Source organism: Anas acuta, chromosome 12, assembly GCF_963932015.1.
Source record: "Anas acuta chromosome 12, bAnaAcu1.1, whole genome shotgun sequence".
Classification (NCBI taxonomy): domain Eukaryota; kingdom Metazoa; phylum Chordata; class Aves; order Anseriformes; family Anatidae; genus Anas; species Anas acuta.
In genome coordinates, this window is record NC_088990.1 from 1,839,332 (window position 1) to 1,867,134 (window position 27,803).

General features: G+C 39.9%; 1 protein-coding gene across 3 annotated transcripts in view; it reads right to left on the reverse strand.

The window, feature by feature from the left end:
• MAP2K5 (mitogen-activated protein kinase kinase 5) overlaps positions 1 to 27,803 on the reverse strand; it is a 125,774-nt gene that overhangs the window by 95,162 nt on the left and 2,809 nt on the right. For all 3 annotated transcript variants that reach the window (XM_068695374.1, XM_068695376.1, XM_068695375.1), the window contains exons 2-8: positions 24,456 to 24,504; positions 20,217 to 20,284; positions 15,448 to 15,517; positions 11,905 to 11,945; positions 11,125 to 11,192; positions 8,630 to 8,678; positions 3,520 to 3,584 (exon numbers count right to left, since the gene is read on the reverse strand). In XM_068695374.1, the coding sequence (XP_068551475.1) occupies positions 3,520 to 3,584; positions 8,630 to 8,678; positions 11,125 to 11,192; positions 11,905 to 11,945; positions 15,448 to 15,517; positions 20,217 to 20,284; positions 24,456 to 24,504 (410 nt within the window). The remainder of the gene's footprint in view (positions 1 to 3,519; positions 3,585 to 8,629; positions 8,679 to 11,124; positions 11,193 to 11,904; positions 11,946 to 15,447; positions 15,518 to 20,216; positions 20,285 to 24,455; positions 24,505 to 27,803) is intronic.

The following is a 27,803-nucleotide window of genomic DNA, read 5'->3' on the forward strand; positions in this document are numbered from 1 at the left end:
AGGGCAACAGTCCCAGGGCCGGCCTCATAAGGCAAGGTGCGAATCTCTGTGAGATAAAAGCAGCTGAGCTTTTCCAAGAATTCACAGCACTGGACTTAAAACATGCCACGGAAACTGGAAATCCCAATTAACGATGCAAATGAACCACAAAAGTTGGGAGAGAGAAGAGGAAGGTACTGGGGTGCTTTCAGCCTTTGTTGCGGCAGTGCTCATCACTTTATTCACGATCTTTACTCAAGACTGAGTGAAGGAATTCCTGCTGACTATTAGTATATTTCTAGATACTTTTCAAATATACAGTTTTGGATCATTTCCATGTTCACACACATTTTTGAATATACAAACAACCAAAAATCGAGAATAATTAAATAAATTTGCCATATCCAACTCCGTAATTGCTATAATTCCTTAACGAAGAAAATAGAATATCAAAAGGAAGGGAAAAACAGTAAATCAGAAAACTATAAAATCCCTTCTCTTTTTAGAAAAAAAGGAAAAACATTTAGATTCAGCAAGTTCTCACTAAAAATATTGCTATAAAGTATTGATTTTTTACCAGACTCAATTGACTGAAAAGTTGTTTGTATAGCAATATTGGCCAAGCCAATATACTGGAACAATTTTGCTACACACAGTAATCAAGTGTATTTCTAAAGTATAATTATACTGTCATAAAAATAAAGCTAAGATACCTCTTCTCCAAGCAATAAAACAGTTGCAGCTGTAAAGAACCCAAATAAATGAAATACATTTTCTAACTACACATAGCGTCTTCCAAGGAGCACAAAAACACCTCTCCTCTCCCCCCTTAAGCCAAGGTTAGCATGAGAAGTGATCAATACTTCAATCTCAATAAACTATTTCAATAGTAGTTAATTCACATGGAAAGAGAGGCTGAAAATTTTTGCTCAGCGACCTGCGACACGCTATCTTGTTTGCTGAATGCTGATAATATATCATTGCCATAATGGATATGACTTAGTATAAAGAGCTAGAAAGAAAGAAAGGAGAAAAAAAAAAGATACTACATACACAGAGTCATTCTTTAGATTCAAATCAATACTACACACAGCCTCTCCTGAAACAAACCGGCAGCATGGAATGCTGCAAGAGGAAAACAGCCAAACGTTTGCAATTAATTTTATTTGACAAATGTTCATTGATTTACTGGAATAAAATATATGTGGGCTGCTATCTATGACTAGCGCAATCCAGCTACCTGTAAGTATTCCATTTTGCAATTTCTTACTGCCTTGTGTAGCACAAGATGCTTCTTTGGCAAGGGAGAAGAGGCTCCCCCGCACAAAGGGGCGGTTGTTCCAGCACGGGAAGTCCTGTCTGCTTTGCTCCAAAGCGCCGTAAATGCCAACTCCCTGCAACAATGGCAACCAGCAGCTCTCCAGAGATGAAAGAGTAAATCGGTACAACTCTTCAATCCAACACAAGAAACAAATCTGGGAGGATCCGAGAGGAACGCGGTGCTTTGTAGCTGCCCGGTTTGGGGAGAAAATATTTCATATTCATATTCTCCTATAATTTACTTCGCAAGGAAAGTCAAACTGCAGGAATGTGCAAATTAACCACACAAAAATGGCACACGTTCCCTGGAGCTGTGAAGAATGACACTTGCACTGGAGAGAATACTGTGAAGTCACTGCAACTGCCAATTTAAAATGTTAATGTTATAAAAAGGGAAGGAAGCAGTGTTTCCCTGATACAGAAGTGGGCTTATGCTTTTGCAGGTAAAATCTGACTTTCCCAAATTTTAGCAACTATGATACTCAAAAAAAAAATGAATGACGCTAATCACAACATCAGCCCACATGATGCAGCAAGTCAATGTGGAAGTGCCAGAACTATTCTGTGTTCCCTCCTGCACCATTGTCCTCTGCAACTTGAATGTTCACACCTCTGTTCCTTCATCACTCTTGCAGACTGTTACTGAAAGAGTCATTTTAAGAGGAAAACATTTTTGTAAGAACACTAAAAAAAAAAAGAGCTGGCATGTAACTATCCTGCCCTTCAGAAATACAAAGTCAAAAGGCGCAAGTCTGACTTCACATAGAGTTTTATTCAAACTTCCTATATGAATTTAACAAGATTCCCTACAGAAAGCGACCCCAAATTGGGTAACAAAAATATAAGTGGGTTTCCCCACTTTGTGTGCCATTTCTCTTCCCTAAACAGCCCTCCAGTGCCTTCCAGAGGGATCGCTGCACATGGCCCTCCCTGGTGATGCTTCTCCCACTCACGACCGCTCCTGGAGCTGCCATCAGTACACGGGGAAGGGAAGCAACCTTCCCTCAACCAGAAAACATCAACAAGTCACTGACTTAGCTGTGACATTCAACACTCTCTCTTAAATCTTTCTTATAATAAAGTAAGCGAAGGACCTTGGATTCTGCCAATTGCTTGGTCTAGGAATATCGTTCTACAAGAGAATGTGAATGAGCTTCATCCTATCTGCAAGGCTAACCTAATTTCTGAAGAAGCCATTCAAATACTAGTTTTGTCCCCTAAAGGCTTTGGAAGTCCACTGTCATTAAAACTTCCACTAGAAGACCAAAGCTGGTTGTTTCACAATGTTGGCAGCCAATTAGGAATTAAACTAAATGCACTGTAGCTTTTAAAACATTTTTTAAAAAATGTTAATATCAAAGTTAAAATGTCTAAAGGTAAAAACAAAATCCTAATGGGATGCTGGGTTACTGTATATGGTAAATAGCTCTCCAGAGGAAACCTTTATTACTCCCTCAGGGCTTTCTTACATAGTATGGATTTCTTAATTCCTAGCGGAATATTTTTCATACACCACTGCAGACTATTAAGTACCAGATATTACATTATGTAGTTTAAACTTTGCACTATGCATGAGAAAGACTTTCCTGTCGAGAAAACTATATCTCTGCTATTATAATCTTTACAATATTAAAATTAATACTGGCTGCAGGGTATGAGCTGCACTACCAAAATTTGGGGGAGTTTATCATTTAATATATTCATCAGCCTACATGTGAAGCTGCTTATAAGGAAGGGAAGTCTCTGCAACAGCGAAAGGGGTATTTACTAATTTTGAATTGCCAGAGAAAGGCAGAGCAACGGTGTCATCGCGTCCCACCGGTGTCATTCTCAGTACCAGGCGAGCATAGGGCGTGGTAAGCCAGCAAGAATAATGGTCTTGCAAATACTGAAGGCAATTCATTATGCGTTAGGACGTTTCAAGTTCCACTTGTGAACCATTAACTTGTTACCCAGGAGGGATTCAAAGCAAGTATTAAAAAGATAATAAAAATGCACCAGCCCTCATGGCACCCAAAAGCAGATACCTTGTAAATATGTAAAGAGAATTCTTAAGAAGCTCATATTAAGAATTTCTTTCTCATATTAAGAATTTCTTTTACAGACTTTTCTGTATCGCAGCAAAGGCCCACATGCATCTCAAAACACATATAAAGGGGAGAAAATAAGAGGGATGTTAAATTTTATTTTCAAAAATTTTAAGTGAAATTCAGCACTCACTTGTAGACTGTGCCTCCATTGCCATGACCGAGGATGTCTCGATACCGTATGTCTTGTTCATTCATCTCCACAAGAAAGAAAGAAAAACAAAAGAGATGTCATGCTGTGGATGGAAATGTCAAGGAAAAGCAACTCTAGGCCATAAACAACAAGCAGTCTGGGTCATTTCAAGTTCAGCTGCAAGAACGAGAAGATCAATACAACATTTGCTGTCCAATTTATAAAAGACGATACCAAGGGACAAAGTGATGGAAAGTTTAATGACAATTTGTTTGCCTGGGTCATTTCATTAAAGTTTGATAAAAGGTGTCAAAATGGAATGATATAATATAGCTGAAGAGGGTCAGGTCACAGATACTGATAGGAAAAGGGTCTCCAGAACAGCACATAACCAAAGCCAAAGTTGGAGGTGAATGGAAACAATCCAACACAAAAATGTCATCTTGAGTATAGCCAGAAAAGTTCATGATTTATTCTGTAATCAGCATAATTGATACTAATTGAATGACAGCTCTACCAGTAGGACTGCTGTGCAGTGCTTAATTTACATACCTGTTAACTAATGCAAATATTCTGAAATAAAAATAGTCTCTAAATACTATCCAATAAAAAAGTAATTTTCCTTGAGATACAAAACAAATTGCTTACTTCAGTCTTTCTGCTCACTGGGACAACTCTCCAGATATGATGATATCCTTAAATATTCAAGCAGAAGCCTGATACAAGCACACCGTACGCTGGAAATGCTGGAATTCAGGCTGTGATATACATTTTTATAAAAGCTTATTATACATCACCTTGCTTGAGTGACTCCAATGAAAAACTACAATACAACCCTCTCCTGCACAAATACAGTTATACTGCTTTTCAAGCTAAACCATCTTTTCAAAAATCACTGAAGACATTTTTGTAAGGAACATGCCTACTTGAAAAGAGATCTTTTAAGCAGAATATGTTCTGTGCTATAGGTATTTTCTGTTCCAAAATGATCTCCTCTGTTGCCTGTTCATTGTAGGTGATTAGGCAATTCCCAATTTTAAATTATATTTTCCTAGTAATCTATTAACAAATTGTCAATTTATTTCTGTAAATTATATATTTTCTGGGATACCAAGTTAAATATTTCACGTAAGTTGGCATAGCTGCTTAAAGACTTGTCATTTTTGTGTGTTAAATGGCATTCAGACGAATACCTAATGACATGTCTGATCTGCTATCACTGATGTGATTAGAGACCACGTAAGCATATCTGAGGTAGCCTTAAATTACCTATTTCAAGTACCACTAGCACCATGGTGAGAGCCATGCAGAGCTTGCCATAAGCTAACTATCTGTATTTATCCCACTTCTGAAATGGCTTTTAAAATTCAGCGGGGACATGTGCCCTTCAGTTACATAGCCATGTTTAAGCATCCACTTTCATAGGATGTCAGAGGAGATAAGAGGAACTTTGCCCCTGGCTTCAGCTGGAACAAGGAAGAGATGGTAACAAGCTGACATATCCTAAAGAGTCAATACTCAGCATGAGCAATACCCATGCAAAATGGAGTATTTTAAATCAATTAAATATTATGGTTTAATGACAGTAACGTTGAGCTCCCAAACTTGTGTTCTGTTCTTTCACTACCTGAATAAAAAGCATGCTTGTTTCTCACAGAATATTTTTCTCCTTTGCATTTCTTCCAGTGATGCCAAAATCTCCAAGTTCTGAGAAAATCAGGAATACCTCAAAGCCAAAATTGACTCTACGTTATTAGTTGTTTGTAGTTAAACCTGGGCCAGTTATCTTGAGATGGTATGAAAAGGCCCATTCAAGTATCAAGGTTTATGATGAAAATAAAAATGTATTTTATTACTGAAAACTATCTTGTTTATTGCATCAATCAGAAAATACAAATAAAAACTGCAAAAAAAAGATACTTCAAAAAGGAACAGTAATTCATGACGGGGTTTAAAACATGTAAAGAAGCAATAGAGTCCCTTTTTCTAAAAATAATTTCCCTCAGACTGCAATACCCATCGATTTAAAGCACATACAGTGTTTAAGGATTTCTTCTCTCCTAACCTAGATAGCTTTAACTCTCCAGTCTTTGGAGGTAACAACAAATATGCCTTTTTTCTGTATTCCCAGCAATGTTCCTATAAACAAAACTCTTAAGATAAATCAAATGAGTCTGCAATGCTATGAACATACTTGTATCTTTGCTTCTTGGGGGGAAAAAATAAATATATATATATATTTATATATTTTTTTGTAGTTACACAAGTTATAAGCAACAAATTGAGCAGAACCAGAGACATAAAGTGTATTCTCTTTTCTCCTTCTTGCTAACTGGTGAAAAAAAGAGTATTTCCTTCACACCACTCCCTAAAAGCCACTGCCAAGAGCAGCTCTTCACCGCGATGCTGCGCGGCTTCGCTTGCTGGCAGCCCAGGACCATCGCCCGCCGGCTCTGCACAACGGAGCGGCCACAAACCGGGGCTGAAACAGGGAGACGGGTGGAGCAAGCATCTGCCAGCAAACGCTGGAGAGATAAAGTGTGATTTACTGGCTCAAATAAAGATGCCAAAAACATGTTGTGATTTATTTATTTTAACTGGGAAAAGTGGACTCTCAATTATAAAATGATAACATAACAACGAACTCGACAGCATGGGCTGGAATATTAAACCTGCAAAACCGAGTTTGATTGGATGCCAATATTAATGAAATTAATGACAAAGCAAAACAGACTTCAATTACGGATCAGAAAACAAAACGTCCCTTGCTTATACCTGCTGTTTTTGAAAGAAATCAGCGTCTATCTCTTGTAAATCATTAAAAAGAAAATGCTCAATTAATCCTTATTTTATATGTAGAGGCCTGACAGATGCAAACTCCTACAGCCATACCTTTGCTTTACGAATCGAAGCAATAATGGTTTCAGAAAGCAGTCACACTCTATGAGCAGACAATTGAAGAGATTTAGTAAATCCCACTTTATAGAGCAGAGACTAATCGGAAAACACAAGCCAGTCAAATGTTTCTTATGAACTGTTGACACTATATCAATGCTGAATCAATTGGTGGCATTTACTCTGAGTGACAGAAAAGAAATAAATATTTATATCACATCACCTATATCAATGAACCTAGGCAGAAAGCTATTTCTAACCTGTCAATATTTGATTATCTTGAAGAATCATGTCCCCTTCTTTTAATGATTAATATGAATTCCTTATTAAACCTAAATGGAAACTACTAGAGGGATATCATTATGAATGCCTGAAAGCATGTACTGCCAAAAATAATAAAAAATAATAGACCAGCCCATATTTAAGTAATGATAAGTGTGACTTAATCCCCCAACAGGAGGAAAAGTTAAAGGTACAACTAGCAACCTATTTCCACTTATGGATCTATGCCCAGATTTTGCAGAACAAAATGCATTTTCTCTTGACAGAAAGTAGTATTGTAACTCATAAGAGCAGGATAAATAAAAGTTAGTATTAAAACTTATTCTGAATTTTCGTTGTGTTTAACCAACTTTTTATGTACGATTTTTGGTTCTTTCATATCCTTCTAAAATTCTACACAGGAAGAAACCTGTAACAGACTATGGCAGGGCACACCAAATACTCATTTCTATTGCTTAGAACAAATAAAACGCCCAATTCATCCTACAGACACAATCACAAAAAAACGGCTTTTACTCATGTTCAGGAATTCTACTTTAAAAAAATAATAATTCAAAGGGGAATATTGGAGTAACTATCACATTTAATTTTAAAACTTCAGAGCATGCTACTGCTACTTATGTAATTTTAAATTATCCACTGAATTAAATTCTTTAGCTATAATTTTGAAACATTAACAAATCTACCCAGTAATGATCTGTAAATATTAAACTCTGTCTGCACGTAAGGAATGCTGACAAGCTTAAAAATACATTTCCAAGCTGTATTCAAAGGATTCAGTGCCAAATAGGCAAGGTTGCAATCCTGGGCTGTTAGATTCACATTTTAAAGGGGCACTCTCATCTATTAGACCACAATGTTACAGGTGATACTGAAGGACAAGCATGAAGACCAGCCTTTATCTTCTTGACACGCTCAACTACAACTACTTGATTCATGAAATGCCAATGAGGCTTGGAGAGGTCATTGTGTGAAGGCACTGAATACGCATCTGAGATAATTAAGATTTCAGCCTTCGAAACATGGAGGGGAAGTGAACAGCAGTTAAGAAAATCAATAAGAGTCTTTTATTTGCAGTGACACAGATGTCTCAGTCAATAGAGCCTAATAGGCAAGCTTGATCGCAACGGACAGGTGCCTGCCTCCAAGGCTATCAAAGGGCTTTCACTATGACAAACATTAAAATATATTTATGTTGCTACTGAAGAATCTGGAATTCTTCTAAGGTAGTTTAATTTAATGGTGTATATTTAAAGTCATTATAATACTGTGAGCCTGCCCAGATGCTCAGTTCAAAATGAGTAAGGAATGACTGCTCCGTTTGTTCAGGACATCCACTTGTCCATCAACTTTTACATTAAACCTTTCACTTCTGGTGCCAGAATCTGAATGCCTGGAGCAGGATGAGAAAGTAACAAGGCAGCTTTCTAGAGTTTTGTTTTTTGTTGTTATTTTTAGGCTTGTAGGTTTTCTTCTGCTTTTTAAAGAAGCTACAGCATAAGGGTGTTGCAAATAGCGCAGAGCAGTTCCTCACAAGAACCTGCTAAATATTTAAGTATCTACTGCCCTAAAAACACGAAGGTCATTCTAGCGGAGCAGTTGACTTAGTTATTCAAAATTGATTAACTTTCTTCCCTGAAATTGTGGCAGCAGCGCAACATGTGTGAGGTACTTCAATCTATTTGGAGCTAAATCTGATTAGCACGTTTTGAGAAATGGGAAGCAAATTGCTATGCCAATCAAAGTAAATCAGGACACATAACTCATTCATATCATGAAGGTTTTCATGGTCTCTCCAGTTCTGTATTAAAAGAACACATTACAACTAAGTGAGCAGTAAGCATCTCTCCATCTGTTTGTGGTATGCCAGTCACTGCGGTACCAGGCAGTAACAAGACGTGCATGTAGCCAAAACCCAATTCACTGCACCTACCTGGCCATTTGCAAGTATTTTCTTCAGCTCCGCAGAAGACTTTTTCAAGCTGCAAAAAATAAGAGGCAATTATTTTTAATGACTGTGCCATTTCACTCTATAAAATGAAGCAAAGCCATACTGAACAACAAACCATCAGGTTAAGCCCACAGTTGCATATTCTGAGCAGATTTAACTTTAGCAATGCTGAGTGATGTTCAGTATAGCCACTCCTTACATTGTCCACTGGAGAAATGGAAAAGCAAGAATATTTGAGAGAATCAATATATTTTACACCTTTACAAACTAGCATTTTTAGGTGCGTAATGATATTATCCTTCAAGATACAACCTATTGTTTGTCAGTTCAAAACCAAAAACAAAAAAACACCTGCTGGGCCAGATGCTTCAAAAACTACAGAAAGAGTAGGGTTCACAACTAGCTTTCAGGTGTCTTATCTTGTTTCAAAACCCACAAAGGCAGCATCCCTCCACAATTTCTATAAAACTTCAGCAGAAGGGAGCACTGTTGACGATGCCTCGCTACCGAATTGAAGGGGGATGAGTCCAGATCGTATGCGAATCCCTTCCAGGTCAAGTGGCTGTTGCAGCCCCCGTTCTTTTTCAGCCTGGTGTGTTTGCTAAGTAAAATTAGTAATGGCTTTAAACTACATCTGCCCACTCCCGAAATACCACCTCACCTCCGTTCCTGACAAACTCCCTTTCCCATGAATTCAACAGAGCAAACTGCCTGGGGAGCAGCATCTCTGCAAAACTTATCTCAAAGAGGCATTCTGCTCTTATTACTAATTTTTTTTTTTTTTTTTTTTAGAAAAGTACAAAATAATATATTCTTGAAAGGCACACACACGTGTCTTGATCACAGATCATTATTAACAAGAACTCTGAAAACACAGATTTCGTATTTGCTGGCTTTGTTCTTTAATAGGCCTCTTGTTCCCACGACTACTTTAAAGAAAAATTAAGTTTTCCAAGGAAACATAAGTTGATCTTGTCATCTTTCATGACTAACAATTTGTGAACATGAAACAAAGAGAGACTTTCAATTACTTCAAAAACAAAACTCGTAGCGCAGAAGGTTTCGGAAAAGGAATGGCAATTAACCACCACGTAAGGTGACAAGAATCTTCTAGAAGCCTCATTTTCAACGCACTTTCAGAACAAGCTCAAAGTACAGGAAGTACTGAAAGCCAAAGCACAGCAGTGACAGAAAGGAGCTTTATTTAGTTCAGTGGTACAGCAGACAGGGAGAAGGACTGCACAAAGCCATTCCTACCCTCTGCTAGGATCTTCGCCGCTGCAACGCGCAGCGAACCTGCCTCTAGGGACCGGGGCCAAGCTTTGCCAGAGGAGATTTCTCCACTTGGTGCCGGCTTTTTCTTTTATCTCCAGTTAGTAAAGCCACCAAGCAGGACACCAGAAGTGGTCTGAGTGGTAACAGAGCCAGGCTGCACGCCGTGACCCCCCCCATCCCTGCGCGAACAGGATTCGTGCGGCACCGCCGCCACCTCACCAACTGGGCACCCTTCATGCACTACAAATGCCTCTTTGATCATGTTCATCTCTGTCAGGTTTTCTCAAAATGGTCTGAGAGACAAAAGGGAGCGGCATGCTGAAGCACAGCTAAACGTGGTATTACTCTGCGTATGCTGATTAGAATCGTAGAATAATTTAGGTTGGAAGGGACCCTCTGGAGGTTTCTATTCCCACATTTCAAATATGCTCTTGTATGAAGATGGAGACAGACTTTCCTTATTTCCTTTTAAGATTACACATTTTTGTGCCTTTTTTAAAAAATTATGTGTATACATTTTAAACATCAATATTGAATATAACACCTTCCTGTAATTCATGTAATAAAAGTCAGTTTATGCTCTAGTATTTACTAACAGATCTCTGGAAAAAAGAAAGAGTTCTCTCGCATTCTAAGACCTTAATATGGGTTTTGAAATCAGGACTGTAATCTGAAAAGAAAAATAAGGGAGACGGACTCGAAAACTTTACTGAAACTATATGAAAAAGGGCACCTAAACTGTTTAGATTTAAAAAAATAAAATCTGACCCTCCTATAATAAACCTACTGAACTGGGTAAGAAATGTTAAAATCAAGGATTCCTAATGAGATAAGCAATGAAGACCTGAAAATACAGACCTTGCCATACACAGTGATTATGAGATCAATTAAAACAAATTAGCTCACCCGTAAACAGTATTTCAATGCTTTTTACAAAGGACAAAGCCATCTGAAATACCCAGCACAGACATATTTCTTTTGGCAGAAAATCCTTCTCCTGAACAACCAGCAATATGAGTCTAACAAGATCCATGAATCAAGGTAATTTCGTCTTCCCCACTTCTCTTCGGCGTACCCAGTAGTCATATTGAGAAAGTTATTCAACACCAAGCTTACCGCTGGTAACTACTGCACACAAGGTTCCATTTTGTTTTAATAAAAGAAAACAAAACAAAACATATGCTCCCGTTCTTGACTCTTACCTATTGCTTGGAAGGGAATCCGAGACCGCCGAACTGCTATTATTAGCAGACCCTGCTCGCGTATTTACCTGCAGGCAGGGAAAGAATCTTTATCAGTCGTTTGTGTTCAGAGGACACTATTCTAATTAACCTGTAATTTGCCATGAATTTCTCATTTCGCTATGAAGGTTAATTAGCTTGTTGCTAGGCATGCCGATGGTTGAGGTCTTGCCTGTATGTAGGTTAGCAGGCTATATAATTCATGGGCTACAATACAATATCCTTACATATTAAACGCTTAGTTAAATAATACAGATAAAGAAAGAGATGGTCTTCCTACCATTTATTCTCAATTTAAAAACCAAGCAATCATTTAATATATTAGCAGTGTTCTGCATTTCAGAATGGGTATGATTAGAGAAGCAGCAAATATACCTGAATGAAGCAAACATCCTAAAAGAACATCACTGCAGTGGGTTCAAAAATTACTGAACACAAGTGAACGTGGTATTTGTTTTTTAAACTTTGAACAGACATTAGTTGATAAACTGAATGTTAAAATTTAAGAACCTTATTAACAGTGGTTAAAAAAAAAACACAGCACAATTCCATTTTTATTAAAATTGTATATATAGATATTGCTGCCAACACCCAGCAGATGAATCTTTCTCCCACCCTCACAAAAAAAAAATTCTGCTTGTCAGAGCTCAAGAAAGTGCAGTTTTATTTGACATTTCAATAAGTGGAACACAGCATTACAAATCCATCTAACTTTACTGAAACAATTATTGAAATTCGTACCTTCAGGCCATGTATGTTCCGTTTCCCAGGAGGCTTGCAGGCTGAAACAGTAATTGACTAAATTGTAGAACACATCAGGGCCATTTACAAATTTGCTCAAAATGAATCTTTTAAAAAGAAATGAGGGTGACACCAAAATTAGCAGAGAGAAATGATTGAAAAGTGCCTCACAAGACCCAGAGTGGGAATTATGAACCAGGATTTTTAACTTGCAGGAGTGAGCATTTATAAATGCTAAGAGCTTTCTGACACCATGTAATATAAATTCTAATTTCTGCTTAAAACACATGAAAATCGAAAGAACTGTTGGCTTAAATTATCAGATTCTTTTTGTAATTCAAATTAAAATCAATATCTTATGTCACTGTATTTTTACACGCTGTATTTTTTCTGTCATTTAACAGAAATATTTGCAAGATGTATTTTAAAAGAATCAAGCTGCCACAAGTCATAAATTAGTCACGTTGTCAAACACAGACAGCTTGGTTTAAACGTGGAAAAAACATGTCAGGGGCAACAGCAGTGAGTCTCAAGAAACCAAATACTGGATGAAAGCAATGTGAAACGCCACATTTTGGCCACAGATGCATAAATGTGACATCTTACTGAGATGTCTGGGTTTACAGAGGTACACGCTGCTCGAGGAGGAAGTATTTTCTTAAAGTCTCTGGAACTATATATTGCCTTGTTTTTCCTTTTGGTGGATGTGCTTTTGTCAAATGTTAAAGCCACAAAGGCTTCTAGCTACATGTTACAGACAGTTCCCATTTTAAAACTACAGTGCCCTACAAATTGTATGTTAAAGGGCCTGTCACTTTTGATTGATTGTCTGAGGAGGGATGAATTTGATTTTTCTCTTTCTCTGATGCACAAGCATTTCACTTCAATTTTTGACAGCAGGAAACAGAACTATTTATTAGTCAGAAGGACACAGATGATAGTTATTAAACACATCAGTTAGGGCCAAGCCAGGCCACGTGCCTTTAAATGACATTAGAAATTACCATGTGCATCTTAAAGAAGAAAAATATTATGATACCATGGGCAGAGGAAAAAAAAAAAAGATAAACCACCAACCAGAAAATAATACACTATTCTAAAATACACATAGGCATACTATTTTTTTCTAAGTGACATATCATGTGTAGTATTATATAGTGTGTATATATACACAGTACTCCATGTGTGTTCGTGTACATGCATACACGTTTCAGTATAAAAAAGAACTCTGGCTCTTACTGTTTTGATAGCAACAAGCTTTTTCTTTTCTTTTCTTTTTTTTTTTTTTTTAAGACTAAATAACAGTTTTCCCCCTTCAAAGAGCTTAAAAATAGTATATGGGTGCAGCACAGCCAAGATAACACGGAATGGCACATGGGCATTTACTGCCAGCAGGCAGTGTGGGACACATGAGTTTTTGGAAACTGACTGGAGGCAGCAACTGGGAGGCTCCCTCAGAAGTCAGAGGCAGACAGAGAGGGAAAAAGGACCCAAAGGCAGAGCAGGCTGGAAAAAAAAAAAAAAAAACGGGCAAAAAAGCTGCATGTTACTGATGAGGCTTCAAACTGCAGTATATGGAGAGGCACAGCCAAACAGGCATGAAAGAAAAGCAGCTGTGCTAACAAAATTTGGGGTGTTCATTATTCAGGCAGGACTAGAACTTCAAATGCCAGAAGACAGATTTGAAAAGAAAAAAGATGCAGGGAAGCACGTTTTGTTCAATTTGCAGAACAGCAGCAGCAGAACTTAAGAGGTAGCCTGGATATGAGGGGAGTGCAGGGCAGCTTTAAAGCTTTAACCTAGAAACAGGAAGATGAGGTGTTTTAGGAAGGTGATTTGGAAAGGTGAAACAGCAACTCAGAGAAGCAAGCAGCAAGCTACCTGTGAGGAGAGGTGCATAGATGAGCCAGTGGTGAATAAGCTGGGAGAGTAAGTGGGAATCATATCCTCATCAGCATGGAGATGAATTCTGAATCTATACAAAAAATAATTATCTTTGGATGTAAAACAAATAGAAAAGGAACCAGCAGCAGGAACAGGAGTCCACTTGCTTGGTTCTCCAGGAATGAGCCAGTTACCCCCAAGGGAGAATCCAAAAGAAGGTTAAACCTCATTTGTAACCTCAGAGCATCTCCTGGCACAACTTGCTAGAACTGCCTGCTGAAGGGCAGACACCCAACTGCTCTGCATTCCCACGAAGGGTTCCCCACCTACTTGGGTCTACGCGAACGCCTAGCATTTTATTTCTTGCAAGTGGTGGTGTTTTTAGACACCGTGTTGGTCACTAATAAATAAAACATCCATCTACAGAAAGAGATGGGTTCAGGAGGAAGGCTGAGACCCTCGCACCTCAGCCTGGGGCAGCAGGACAGAAGGCAGCCTCCCTCTTACAGCTGCCCTTGTACTTGTCTCCCAAAACTTCCTCCAACTGCTTTGTCCTGCAGCCCTCAGAGCCAGGTGCCCCCCTCTATCAGACCCTAGAGCCTAAAAACCTGAACCTAAAAACCTTCGTGCTCCCCTTGCACGAGTCTCTTTTCCACAGGAGCCTGCTGAAGGGCCAGGAAACCCAGCCTCCTTTGGAGACCTTATTAGCATGTGTTTGAGAAGCCTGTTGGTTAATTGCCCAATTCAAACTTCAGAGAGTTGTAAGTAATGGAAGCCTAGAATGTTTAATTGGGAAACTCAAAGTATGATTATTTGTATAATATCAGTTAAGTGAGAGGAGTTTAAATTTTAATTATTTCAATTAATTTATTGCTGGGAGATTTACTTGGAGAATTTAAACCTTATCTGTTTCATCAATTAAGAATCAGATTCAAAGACTGGTTACTGAGAGCGTCTGAATGAATCAGTGGAATTATGTAATGTATTAGCCTTTTTTTTCTTTTTTTTTTTTAAACCATTATTTGATTTGAGAGAGAGCGGCGCATACCCAGAAACCTAACTAGCTGCCTACAGATTTTTGCTCAGGATGCAGATGACCTATTTTTCAATCGCCTCAGCCCACATAATTGATTACATCTTCCCTGGTCAGCAGAACTATTAAAGTCCTTGTGATCATTTTGATACCACCGCTAAATACCCAAATCTCAAATAAAATACGCCACACACAGAGCTTCTGTGATGGATGCTCCCATTTGCAAAACGAACAGTGACAGTCACATTTCCCAAGTCTGTCTGGATGATTAAATATATTAACATATCAAAGTATATATTTTAAAAACCCAGTCTAAGTATCCAAAATTTAAGTTATTCATCTGCTTTGGTTTGAATACATGCAGAACCATCACCAATGAGTTTCTTAAATGTACGTAAATATGTACTATGCAAACTGAATCTTGTTAGTCTAATTTACTCCAGTAAATTAGCTATTTTATATGCAATAAATGTAGTTTTCGCTACACTCCCCACAATAATGAATTCTTCTATCCAAATTAAGAGGTAAACATCATGTTATGTGCATTTAAACCTCCCAAAAACATAACTGTTGATGAAACAGTTTACTGATATAATCATTGTTGATTAGAATTTGTTAAGCATTACCTCTTGGATATATCTGCAGAGGCTCTATTAACTGTCCATTTACTTGCTGTTCCATTACAGTGGAGTAATACTGCAAAGAGATTAAAGAAAGAGATTACTCAGTAACGTATGAATAGTAGTAAGTGCACTTATGGATTGTTTAATTCACTGTACTTCTTCTCCACCACCCTCTTCTTTTTTTTTTTTAATGCCATCACACGTATCAGCCTTTACAACACTTTCTTACCACTTGCAACGCTCACACAATCAAGCGGCACGGGAGGGACATAACCAAGGGCAGCGATAACCTGCATGGTACTGATGCAAGCACAGGGATCTGTTCCTGGCCCAACTGTGCAAGTCTCAGGCTCACCTGAAACCTGGGAGTGATTCGGAAGACTGAGCAAATGAAACATTTGCAGCAGACGCAGCAGTTGTCACACCTGGAAAAGCTGGGAAAACTAGGCAAATGCAGGAACAAAGAAACACTGTAAATATAGTCCAAAAAAAAAGCGCAATTAAGAAAACTCCAAGGGAGAAAGGAACCTGGATGCTATCCAAGAATTTGCAACGCTGAAGCATAACCAGGGCGGCTGGGGCCACATAAGCAGAGAAGTTGTGCATTCCCTTACTGTACACATTTAATGCATGGTAGGGTACAGAGAGCAGTGGTGCTAGAAAGCCAGAGCAGACATTGGTAGATGCAGGACTACAGCACTTGGGCTCTACAGGGACTGCAAGGAGCAATCTGCAGGTAAAGTGCTTTGATAAAGAAAGGCTAAGAATGGTCAAAACGTGATACCAAAGCATCTGAGAACATCAAGGCTCAGGAAGGCAGAAAAAAATCTAACGTGGCATGAGGACGAACACTGGCATTTAGTGACGAGATAAACATTTGGATTAAATAAGAAGGAATCCTTATTAAAGCCTTTAGTATCAAGCCTCCTCCTTGAGGAGCAGCGAGCGCTCACCAGAGAGGACTTTTAACAGAACCACCAGAACAGCGCCAGGGCAGGAGATGGACCCTGCTACGAGTTTACTGTCTATAACCCACACATCTCTCACCACGATGTGTTAAGTGTTGAAAACACATCACAAAGCACATTTCTTCTGCAATCACCAAGCATCTTTGAAGCAAACACGCTGGCTGTGGGCCAGATCTTCATGGCATAAATCAGTGTAGCTCCACTGACTTTCATGCTAATTCTCACCAGCTGAGTGTGGTCTAAGACTTCAGAATGTCCCTGTTACCAGCCTTCTTGTGATACTGTTACTCAAATTGGCAAGACTGGATGTCAACAGAAAAAAAATTGTCTCTACGGAATCGAGCACATGTATTTCATTCACACCAACCATTTCCCATAACACAAGCTTTTTTTTTTTTTAACATATTTACACAACTTAAAAAATACAAAGTGTATTAACTGCTTAATGTTACAAAATGTCTTTCATCCTTTTATAATGGGATTAAGCATGTGAACTATGGTAAGTAGATTTTACATGGGCACCAAAGTCAGTTTCTGTGCAGAACCTCATTTACAATTCCCATTACAATGCAAAGACCCTAACCTGTTACAACAGACCACTGGCTTGGCACAAATACATTTTTCAGTATTTGTTTTTTAGCTTGTTTTATTCACGTCAAGTAATAAGAAGAAATTTCCTTTTGTAAAATAAGAATTTTGAAGAAAATTGCTGAGGGCATAAGGATCGGTCTAGCTCCACCTCCTGTGTGTACATTTAGTGCAATGCCTGCTGCTAAAAGCACTTCCCTTATAAAAATCTCATCACAAGATTTTTGAGGGAGGTATCTCGTTCATATTAGTGTGTACACAAACAAATCCACATCTTAAATAACCCCCTGACATGTGCTCTCAATATGTTCACGAAGAGCAAAGATATTAATTAAGAGGCTTTTTAGGAGTCAGGACTGCCCCACAGCCTTATTTTATATTGGGGGGTGTCACAAATAACAAGCCAACCCCTCTCCCACACCCCCACACATCCTCACAAAGATGTGTCACCAGCACCTCACAGTTACGGAGCTGTGAAAGGATCTCCTGCTCCACTGGGGACAAAACTGCTGAAGAAAAAAACAAACAAAAAAAAACCAAACTTTTCTTTGCTGCCACTTTACTACTGGCATTCTATGACCTCAAGACATATACATACAGTATAAACAAATATTACATACTTTCCAGAAAAATAAACTAAAATAGACATACACAAGGCTGTGTTTCTTACCAAAAAAAAAAAAAATGGAGAGAAAAAAGTGTGGCCCTCTCCATTACTCAAACAATGATGACAAGTAAATGAAATATCAATCATGTAAGCTGTCAACCTTTTGGGACAGCAATAACTGTTAACAAGTAGTCTGGAAAAATTGTCTGAAAATGACTTGTCCTCCACATATGAGCATTTGAGGTTTCCATGGAAAATTAAGATGCCAGTGGCTATTTGGAACATTGTTCAGGTATTCTTTTTAATGGAAAATTTGCCAGTTATTGATCCAGAGCATGTACCCCTTGCTTTCAGAAAGCTGCAAGCAACTTTCCAATCAGTGGCTGTCAAAAAAATTACTGCCTTTTTATACTGATCCAAGTCAACAGCTAAAGTGCAACTCCACTTGTGCTCAACGCCCGTCTGTAATTAACCGCACTGCACAACAGCAAAATAACTTTATTTACCACTCCAAAACATTTGCATAGCCATAATACAAGATATTTACTCTGAAGTAATTTCAGAACTGCCTGAAATTGCTCTTACTGTCAACTTCTGAAACCAAAGAAGCCAAAGACAAAAGGTTGTGCACGGTTCAGGACAGCTTTGCCACTTACAACATCATGCCTGTGTGGAACAGATCTGTGATCCCAAAGAATTATTTTGTCATTCTTAACCTGAAAGAAAATCCTTGATTTTCATTGTGTGGAGTACTAGCAGGACTGGAGGCAGACTGCTCCATGCCAAGATTTCCAGGAACATTTCAGCAGCTGCTCAGTTCCCCAGACACTCACCGCAGGCCCACAGCACATTATCACCTGAAGAGGTGGGCTCCAGCACCTCAAGCCCACAACATTTACAGCCTTAAAGACTACAAATGGTGAGTAAGGACTGCAAGTGTCTCACCTGTGAGACGCTACAAATGCCTCGCTGCAGAACGAGCAGGTTCAGAAGCACCTGGGCAGCTGAGGTGTTTGGTGCTGAGCCACCTGGCTATGTCCTCCCAGCCTAAAACACCTTCCTGAGCACATTGCATTCCTTATCTAGGAAGCTCAGATTTGTTTTCCTATAAATATATCCCAACGTGACTGCTATACAAAGCCAGAAGGTTGAGCCATCTACATGGCAGTGAAGTAACCAACTAGTTTTAAACTGACAGGAAAATTTTCAGAGAAGAAAAGCTGCTGAAGTGGAAAGAAGTCATTTACAGACATCCCATAATTTTTAAGGGAAAGCAGAGAGTTGAGCAATCATAACTCTAATGTACTGAAACTTTAACAGTAAGCTTGGAAGCATAGCAAAAAGATGACCTTACAGAGGCATGATTAATCGTAAGACGGTGCCAGGAAAATTCAAGTTTTCCAGTTTAACAGCAGAAGTGACAGACACTTCATATGGAACAGCGATAAATACAAAGAATTCCAGTGGAGAAGCATCACTGGTGATCTAGTTGTATGAAACCAACAACAAAAAAAAAAAGCAAGCACAAAATCCCCTTGGCTGGAGCAAGGTTTTTCTTCCTGCCTTTCACATGGCTGTCTTAGCACTCCTCAATATCCAACCTGTAACACAATGGTCTCATCTCCTCTGGAAATAAAAAAATCACATAGGAAAGAGGCTTCTTCAACAACTCCCCTAAGAATATGTGTGCTCTCTGCAGACACAAAAGGATGAGAATCTCACTATGGAAGCATCCGTGCTCTACAGCAGAGGACTGGTGAGGAGGACTAACCTGAACCAAGTCATTACATCCCACCAAAAGCACCTGTGGATGGTACCAAACAGGGCTTAGTTCTGCTACATTCAAAGTTAAGTCAATTAACATGATCAGAAGTGCCCTTTGTAAGGAACTAGCACTCCATTTGACTTAGAAAATATCCATTTGTTATCTTCTTGATGCCCATTTCATTTGAAAGAGAAGTTAAGTGATTTTTTCACCTACATCTGCAACATGAAACATACATTTAAGCTACATGCAGATTATTTTGTTTCAATAAAGAACTGCATACTTCATTTCCATAGACTGCTTTTGTATTTATAGGTATCTGTAGACAGAGATTTTTCATAGATAAATGTGTATTAAGACACAGACAGATACACGCATATCTCATACTAAAAAACAGAAAGTACATCTTTAAATCCTCTATGAATATTGAGCCTGCAGCTACAATGAAACTCTTCTGTTAGGAGGGGTGAAACAGTCTCCAGATGAAAGTAGATTTTGAAAAATTTTTAGAGCCCAGGGGTTCATTTTTAATGAGCCGTTACTTTAAGTACTGCATAAAAAATACAAGAAATTGATAGTCCATTTAGCCTGCACTATACCTAATGCAAAAGTCATTAAGATGCATTATTCTTAATGTTTATGATATGATCAGTAAGTGTACAAGTCTTTTTTTAAAAAGTCAAGCATGACCATATATCTGGTGTGATACAGTTTTTAAACACCTACACTTAATACAGGAACATTACAGAGTGCTGCAGCTTACATTAATACTTTGACACAGGCAAAAATACATGAACAGAAAGCAATAAAGATGGAAAACACCAGCAAGTTACACTGTACCTACATAGGATAGCATGGCTTTCATTTCTTCGTCGCTTCTGACAGTAATCCGATCACCATCCTCATCTTCATCTATCAAAGAAATGGATTACAGTCGTGAACAAGACAATAAGGGTATTTACAATCTGAATACATACGTTTTTTTAACCTGGACATTTGCAAATAAACTAAAATAATATGAATGTACACAGGTAGCCAGGTACTCTGAAATAATAATAATGTATAATGACTTCAAGTATTAATTAACAAAGACAACAATTACATCTGAAAAGGAGGCATGAGTGAAGAGCTCACAACGTTGCACAAGGAAAGGTGCTGAGGCAGGACCAGAGCACAGAGCAAGGTTCGGAAAGGCTCCAGCAAAGCATTCAGAGTTATTAATACCAACATCTAGAGGAGGAATAGACTTCCCGAAGACATACAGCAGGATTCAGCAGGTGCAGATGTACCGGGGGCTGAATCCCCCCACCAGCACCAGCTGGTGCAACCCTGCACTCCAGAGATCCTGCGCCCAGGTGGGAGCAGCGTCTGGCCCCGTCCTCTTCTCCCCCAGTCCTCAAAAAAAGGCTGATACACGCTCACCATTCAGAGAGCTACATGAGTTATCAGACCGACCACATGCACCCCTCCCCTCCAACTCCACCACAAAATGGTAATTTTGGTAATTATAGGACCCATAAGGACCCATATCCAAATATCTTCCTCGGATACTTGTGAGAATCATCCTGCCTGAGCCAACGTGTGTGAAGAAACCAAGGAGCAGCATCCACACCAGATTTCAAACACGTGTAAAGTACCAAAAGGTGAGGCATGGAGTGAACTCATTCATACGGCTTCAGAACTGGAGCAGATTTGCTCCTGACCACCTCAGGATGTGAGCAGGGGCTGGTGAAGTCTCTCTGCCCTCGTCCCTGCAGGCAGGCTCCGATGCACGTGCTCTTTGCATCCCCAGCCCTCGTGCGGTACATCAGCACCCAAGAAGTGCCAGCACTCTCCTGGATGCAAACTGACTCTTGCCCAAGGATCTGGGAGCAGATCTAAATCAACAAATTAAGACTACCTGAGACGAGGAGTTTGGTCATTATGGCTCTGAAATCCCAGCAGATAATTCTGGGGGTATAAGAAGAGCAATGCAGAAGAGAAGAAACATCAAGAGATGAATACAAGGGACAAAAAGGAACAAAAAATCCCCTTAGGACTGCACTCAAAAATGTTCCCAAAGAGAGCTGTGGATCACTGGAAGCACGAAGGCTGGAAGAGGAACCAGCCAGCACGGCCACGTCCTATCAAAGCCTTACCTCCTGGAAGTTTAACTGATCAATTGCCAGATTGCTGAAACCACTTGCTGGGGTTACCAGCCCGCAGCGAGTCATGAATGACGAAAAGATCAAGAAGAGTTAGCGAGTTGAAAACGAGTGGTTCCTCGCCTGGAAATGTTTCCAGCAGAAAGGAGGAGTTGCAGAGCTGCTCTCTGGTGAAAACCCAAGTCACAGCCGTGCTGTGGTAGCACAACAAGGTGGAAGGAGCTGCCCTAGGAGGAGTGCACACAACAAAAGCCATGCATCAGTGTAAAGGGATCAGAGTGAAAAGCAGAAGAGGAAAAACATATGACAGAGAGAGACAAATAGGCAGAGATAAAAGCCATTAGACAGGCTCGATTTGAGGGAACAGACTGAGCTGGGACCACCAAAAAATAAAAAATAAAAGAGAAAAAAGAACTGGAAAACTTCTAGGGCCAAAACTTGCAGAACATTTCTAAATCACACATTCATTTCAAATGATAAGAAATTAACTGCAGGGTTCTCAGAAGTCTAAAATTCCTGACAGTGGTACAAAGAGAATAAATTAAATTTAAAAATGCGTTGATGAAAAGAAACTGTAACCTGGTATTAAAAAAGCCAAATCTAAAATAGCCAGGCAATGTTTATAAAGAGAAAAAAAAAGAAAAAAAAATATTTCTTTTCTGTGCAGAGATCCTTTGCCATCCTACCATGACATTTAAGCGGGCACAGCCCCAAAACTAGCCAGATATAATGCATGGGTTCAGAAAGATTTCCAGGCTTCTCTACTTGCCTAGAGCACAGCAATACGATTTTCCAGCACATTAGGGAAGCAAAAGTAGAACCAAAAAATCCTACGTACTGGCTGGATTTTGCTAATGTCACTTAAAATGGAGGAAGAAATCCTAGCAAGATACCAAATAGAGTGCAGCAGATGGTAAACAAATATTATGAAGCAATCTTCGCAAAATCTGCAGTGTGTCACAAATATACAAAATGGCAGAGTTTGGATAAAAGGATCATAACAGGCCATATGTTGTTAGAGATTTTATTTGTAGCAATGTGCGATACGATGGTGAAATCCACATAAAGGTCCAATAGCAGGAGAAGTGCAGCCCCAGGTAGAAGCCGCAATGGATGATGCACTGTAGATAACAATAACTGAGCAAACAGCAGAGGAGACTACACTGGATGGCAATTATCCACATCCGAAGAAGCAATGAAGCAGGTGAGGAGGAAGCTTCAGCTGGAAAAATCCAGGCGTTTGATATGGATAAAGGAACCAGAAAAATCAGGCATCAATATACATAACATATTTTAGATGCCAGTTAAATGGCAGGGGAAATGGTTTTGTGCAGATGTAAATGACAGACTAGAGACATGAACTGAAAGCACAGAAGCAGATGTTAGAAGACACAATGAAATAAGTATTTCCAGGAAAGTTCTACACATGGTACCATTAATATGGGCTACTGCCCTGATTGCAGGGACCGCTACTGGTGCGTGAAGTTCAAACAAAGCTAATGGGTGACGTGGGAGGTATGTTTAACAACAGCATCAACAAAAAATTAACAAATCATAAAAAAAAAAAAAAAGCAAGGTCTGGAGCCTGGTTTCGTCCAGGTCTCTGTAGAAAGTCTTGTTTTCAAAAGCAGGGCAGGAGAAATGTCCAGGCTAGAGAGAAATAACATTTACAGTGCCCGTTCTTAGGGTTCTGGCATTTTAGGAGAGCAAAACACAAGTGTGAAAAGAAAAATGGAAAGCGCTAGGTAGTACTTGAGGGCTCACAAACCATTATTTCCTTTGATTATTTGCACTCAGAATTGTCTGTACGGCTCTAAAGAAGGGAAATGCTAATAAGAGTGCAAGGCCCTTTGCTGTCCTGTCTGCTCTCTCACCTTCAGCATCGCTACCTGGCTCGTGCAGCACTCCTAATCCCCTCCAGCTCCTCGTTATTTCATCTCCATCAAAGGAAAACATGGAGATACACAGAGAAAAAATATTGAAGGGGAACAGCAGGAGTCCTCTCCACTTGGAAGAAACCTCTTAGCACAGTATCTTATCCCCTAATACGCGGTTTGACTCCCCTTTGCACCTTACTGCTCTTCACATAGGACAATCCCCCAGGGAATCCCTTCAAAGATAAAAACAAATGGGATTTAGAGAACGGAACTGAAATAGTCAGTGGGTACGTCAGCGGAGGTCTAAATCCACACCAACACAGCCACTGAGAGCTTTCCTAACCTAGCAAAAGCACGATACAACCGCCTTCACACGGTGTAAGTGCCAGCAAGGACAGCGCCAGCCTACAGCTTGCTCAGATCCCATACACAAGCTGCACTTCCCAGCTTCTCAGCCAAAACTCAAATGCCCAAGCTTAACTTGCACTGTCCTGCAGCTCCAGGAGCTGAGGCTGAGCATCTGTCCACACCTCCTCCTGCACAGGAGGAAGGCAACAGGGTGACGGTGTATTTAGCAGCCTTTCTGACAACCACCAGACAAATGTTCTGACAAAGGGAAGCATTCACTTCTTCTGTGGAGTGCTGCAAACCCAGAAGGGTTTGGGACACCTTGGCCATGCTGCCATATTTTGTACAAAATCCGTATGTTGTGTGCCAGTGTTTTGTAAACGCCAACACTCTTTTGATTTCTTCCAACAGAGAATTAAAATTTTAAACTCAGACCTACAGGTACTTTATACTTTTCATTTAATTCAAGCAATATAATTGCAGTGAGGAGTAAGAGCACGGGAAGGTCATGCTGGTAATTAAAGCTATATTGTAGAAATATGCTCACTCAAGTTGTGATTAAATAATAAAATATTACTTAGTCGAGTATCATCATTAAACTTGCATTAAGGCATAAATATTTAACCGTAACATAATGAACGTAAACATTATTTATGTAAAAAATGACAACCTTATAACATCACAAAAGAGACGGTTTATACCAGTCGTACTTACACTCAAACGCTGTTGTCGTTGCATCCGGCAAAACTTGACCGATGACATCCTGAAATGTAAAGAAGAATGAGCTACACCCCAAAGGCGAGATGCCCGAGATGATGTAGAGTAATTCATCTTAATTGTTCCCCAGCTGCAGGGAGAAGACAAAGTCCCGCTCCTCACCACTGCCCCCAAAATCACCAACTTTTTAGCACACAACACAAATCAATACGAATCACCACGCTCTTCTCTTTCCTTTGCACATCACCTCCAGGAATACCTTTTCTCCTTTTTAAACAGCTCAATCATAATCACAGAGCAGTCAGTGCTGTCTGTTGCTGTGGTGTAAAGGATCGATTTTGTCCGTGGGTTACGGAACAGTGTCCAGCTAACTCATGGAGATAAGTCATAAAAGCAGAGGTTTATGAATGGCTTTTTAAGTGAGAAAGCAGGTTTTCTGCCTCAGTCTCTCTGCTCCTATTGCCTTGATTCCTGGATTTTGGTCCTTCCCAGCACTGCGAGGCAGCCTCGCTGCACGCCTCCAGCCCGTCCTGCCCACGGCTCACCAACAGCGGGGTAACAGCCACAGCTCTGTGCAGCTTTGAGGCCACCCACGTGAACTGAAACAGACCGAAGGGATTTTTGCTGCTTTCACTCCACAATTGCCCAGGAAAGCAGCAGGACCCAGCAGCCACACCGAGCCTGCTGCTGCCCCGCAGAGCCATGCACCCTGAATCCATGCCCACCATGCAGACCAGGAGGTCTGCAGGGCCTCTTGGCACTTTTAACCAGAATTTAAACTTCCTCAGTGCTGGATTCGAATAAGTTGGCAGCTCTGGAGGAATTAAAGTTAAAAGAGCTGAAGCAGTTAACATGCTAACCCATCGGGCAGCCCTCAGCGTCGGCGTTATCCCAGGGAAGATGCAAACTGCACGCTGAACACTACACACAAAAATACTGCTTTGGGTCAAATGCAAGCCTTTTCCGTACAACTGAACCGAGGTGAGCAGAGTTTGGTGTGTTGTTTTTTTTTTCCTTAAAGCCTTTACACACAGCACTCCCTGAAAATCCAGTGCAATGTGCTCAGATTTAAGGCATCCCGGCCTCCCGGCGTATGTGCTGCTGTCAGCCTCGGCGAGGCTGCAATATGTCATGTCGGGGCACGGCAGAAATGCACAGCATGGTTTTCTCCTTCCTGCTGCCTGATTTCTCATGTCAGGCAGTCTCTCCGCTGACAGTGTCACAAAGTGATTAGAAATTAATGAACAAAAATATTTATTGTGGTACGTACACTGTGAGCATCTTGGGGCGCTAAGCACTCCCCCGTATCAAAGCTTTAGGAATCATTGTCCTGTCACTTCTGTTTTCTCTATTTTTTCATCCGAAAACAGGAAATTAAACATTCTGTGCAATGTTAAAGAGACACAATTAATATAATGAGAAGGCAGCGAAAGCGACAAAGATTTCCACAGGGCTAACTGAAGCAAATAATATTCCTAAAAACTTTCCCATTTCAGATGTTAAAATAAATGAACAGTAATTTAAACTATTAATTGTATACAAAAAGACAAAAGATGTGCAGTGCAGCTTCCCCAATGATATACATTGTAAACCTACGCAACCATAAAAAGACCCAAAGCAATGCCGTATTAATCAAAATTCTTCCATTTAAATAGTTCTGCACGGTTCGACAGCTCTGTAGATACTCTGTCAAAAGCCAGACACGCTGTACCCTCTGTCCCTAACAAGAAATTAAAGTCTTGCCTAACCAGAAGACTGTGCTGTTAACTAATTATTTCTAAATCTATTTAGTTAAACGTTGAAAATTCCTCAGCAAACACACTTTAATTGCATTAGGTTTAAGCTACTTGTAAAACATTCGTGTGGGGGCACACAGACACTTCCATTACACAGATTTAAAAGTTGGTATCAGAAAATAAACCCGATTTTGGGATGTTTACAAATTGTAGTTGAGAGGAGTGTAAATATGCCACAGCAAGAAACACTTCTGGAGGCCCCAAATGTCTGCTAGGACAGCCCCAAGGCTCCCAGAGCTGCACCAGCACTGTAGCAGTGATGGGAAATTCCTCTAAAACATTTTTTTATTCAAAATATTTTTTTCTATGCATTGAGACTTCTTTAAAAAATTGTAGCAACCAAGTACATCAATTTAAGAGCTGTTCACCATAATTCTGCCTTACACTAAGTAGTTAAAGAGACAACCCTACCAACAAGCACAAAAACTTTGCTCTGGAAGACTTTCAGTACCTCTGTCAAACACGGCACCCAAGGCAGCCTCACAGGGGGTGGGAGGGAGGGAAATGCCACCTCCACCCTGTTCCTACCGCAGGATTTTCATCAGCTGCCTTCCAGGCTCTGCCCTCCAGCAGACCTCACAGTGACCCGAGCTTAAAGGATTACTCGAAATTTCAACAGATTGTGCGCGGTGGTTTTCTACTACCACAACGGAGATCACGAGGAATAAAATATTGTGACTTGTAAACAATTTCTCAAGTGGGCTCACGTGTGATAGCTTCTGACAGATTGAAAAGCCTCCAACAGCAACGAGCAGTAGCAGGGAAAGGCAGCCAAAAAGGAATTCCGTCAAATCCGCTCTCTAGAATAGCTGTGGAGCACTTATCTTGGGTGAGGGAGCAGAAAATGTGAAAGCACTGCTTTTAATAACAGGGTAAATATTGAAGCCGGGGGCCCCGTTCTCTTATCAGTTGAAATTGGTCTTGTCTCAGTATGACATCACGGAGTTATCCTGAATTAACACCGAGTGCTTAAATGCTCCAGTGACAGCTCGGGCAAATGAGTCCAGACAGCCTGATGAAAAAACCAAGCTCATTGTAATTCATTTAGCGGCGCCTTTAAAATAAATCTGTTTACTGGTAACTTACAGGTCTGCAGAGCTGCTACACGCAGGACATATTTGAAGTGACATTATGAAGAACAGCTCTTAGCACCCACTTCAGGAAAGTAATCAGGCAAATGCCCAACCCAAACACGCCGGCAGCGCCGCTCCCAGGGCTGCGCAACCCCACTACAGCAACCCCACTACACGGCGTGGTGACCTGTAAGGGCTCCTCCACGGGGCAGAATTAGAGCAGCTGAAAACTTAAAAAAATAAAATAAAATAAATAGAAAAGTGACATTTAGTGCATAAGGCACTGCACTGGGCATCAGACTCTCGGACTCCAACCCTACAGCTACCAAGAGGTTATCCCAGGTTATCCCATGGCTACGGACAGTGTACTTTGTGATAATATCACAGCTTCCTCGCTGAAAAAAATATGAATTAATTTGTATTTGCAAGGCTGTTGATACTTCTAAGATGCTAAATTAACAAAAATCACATTTAAA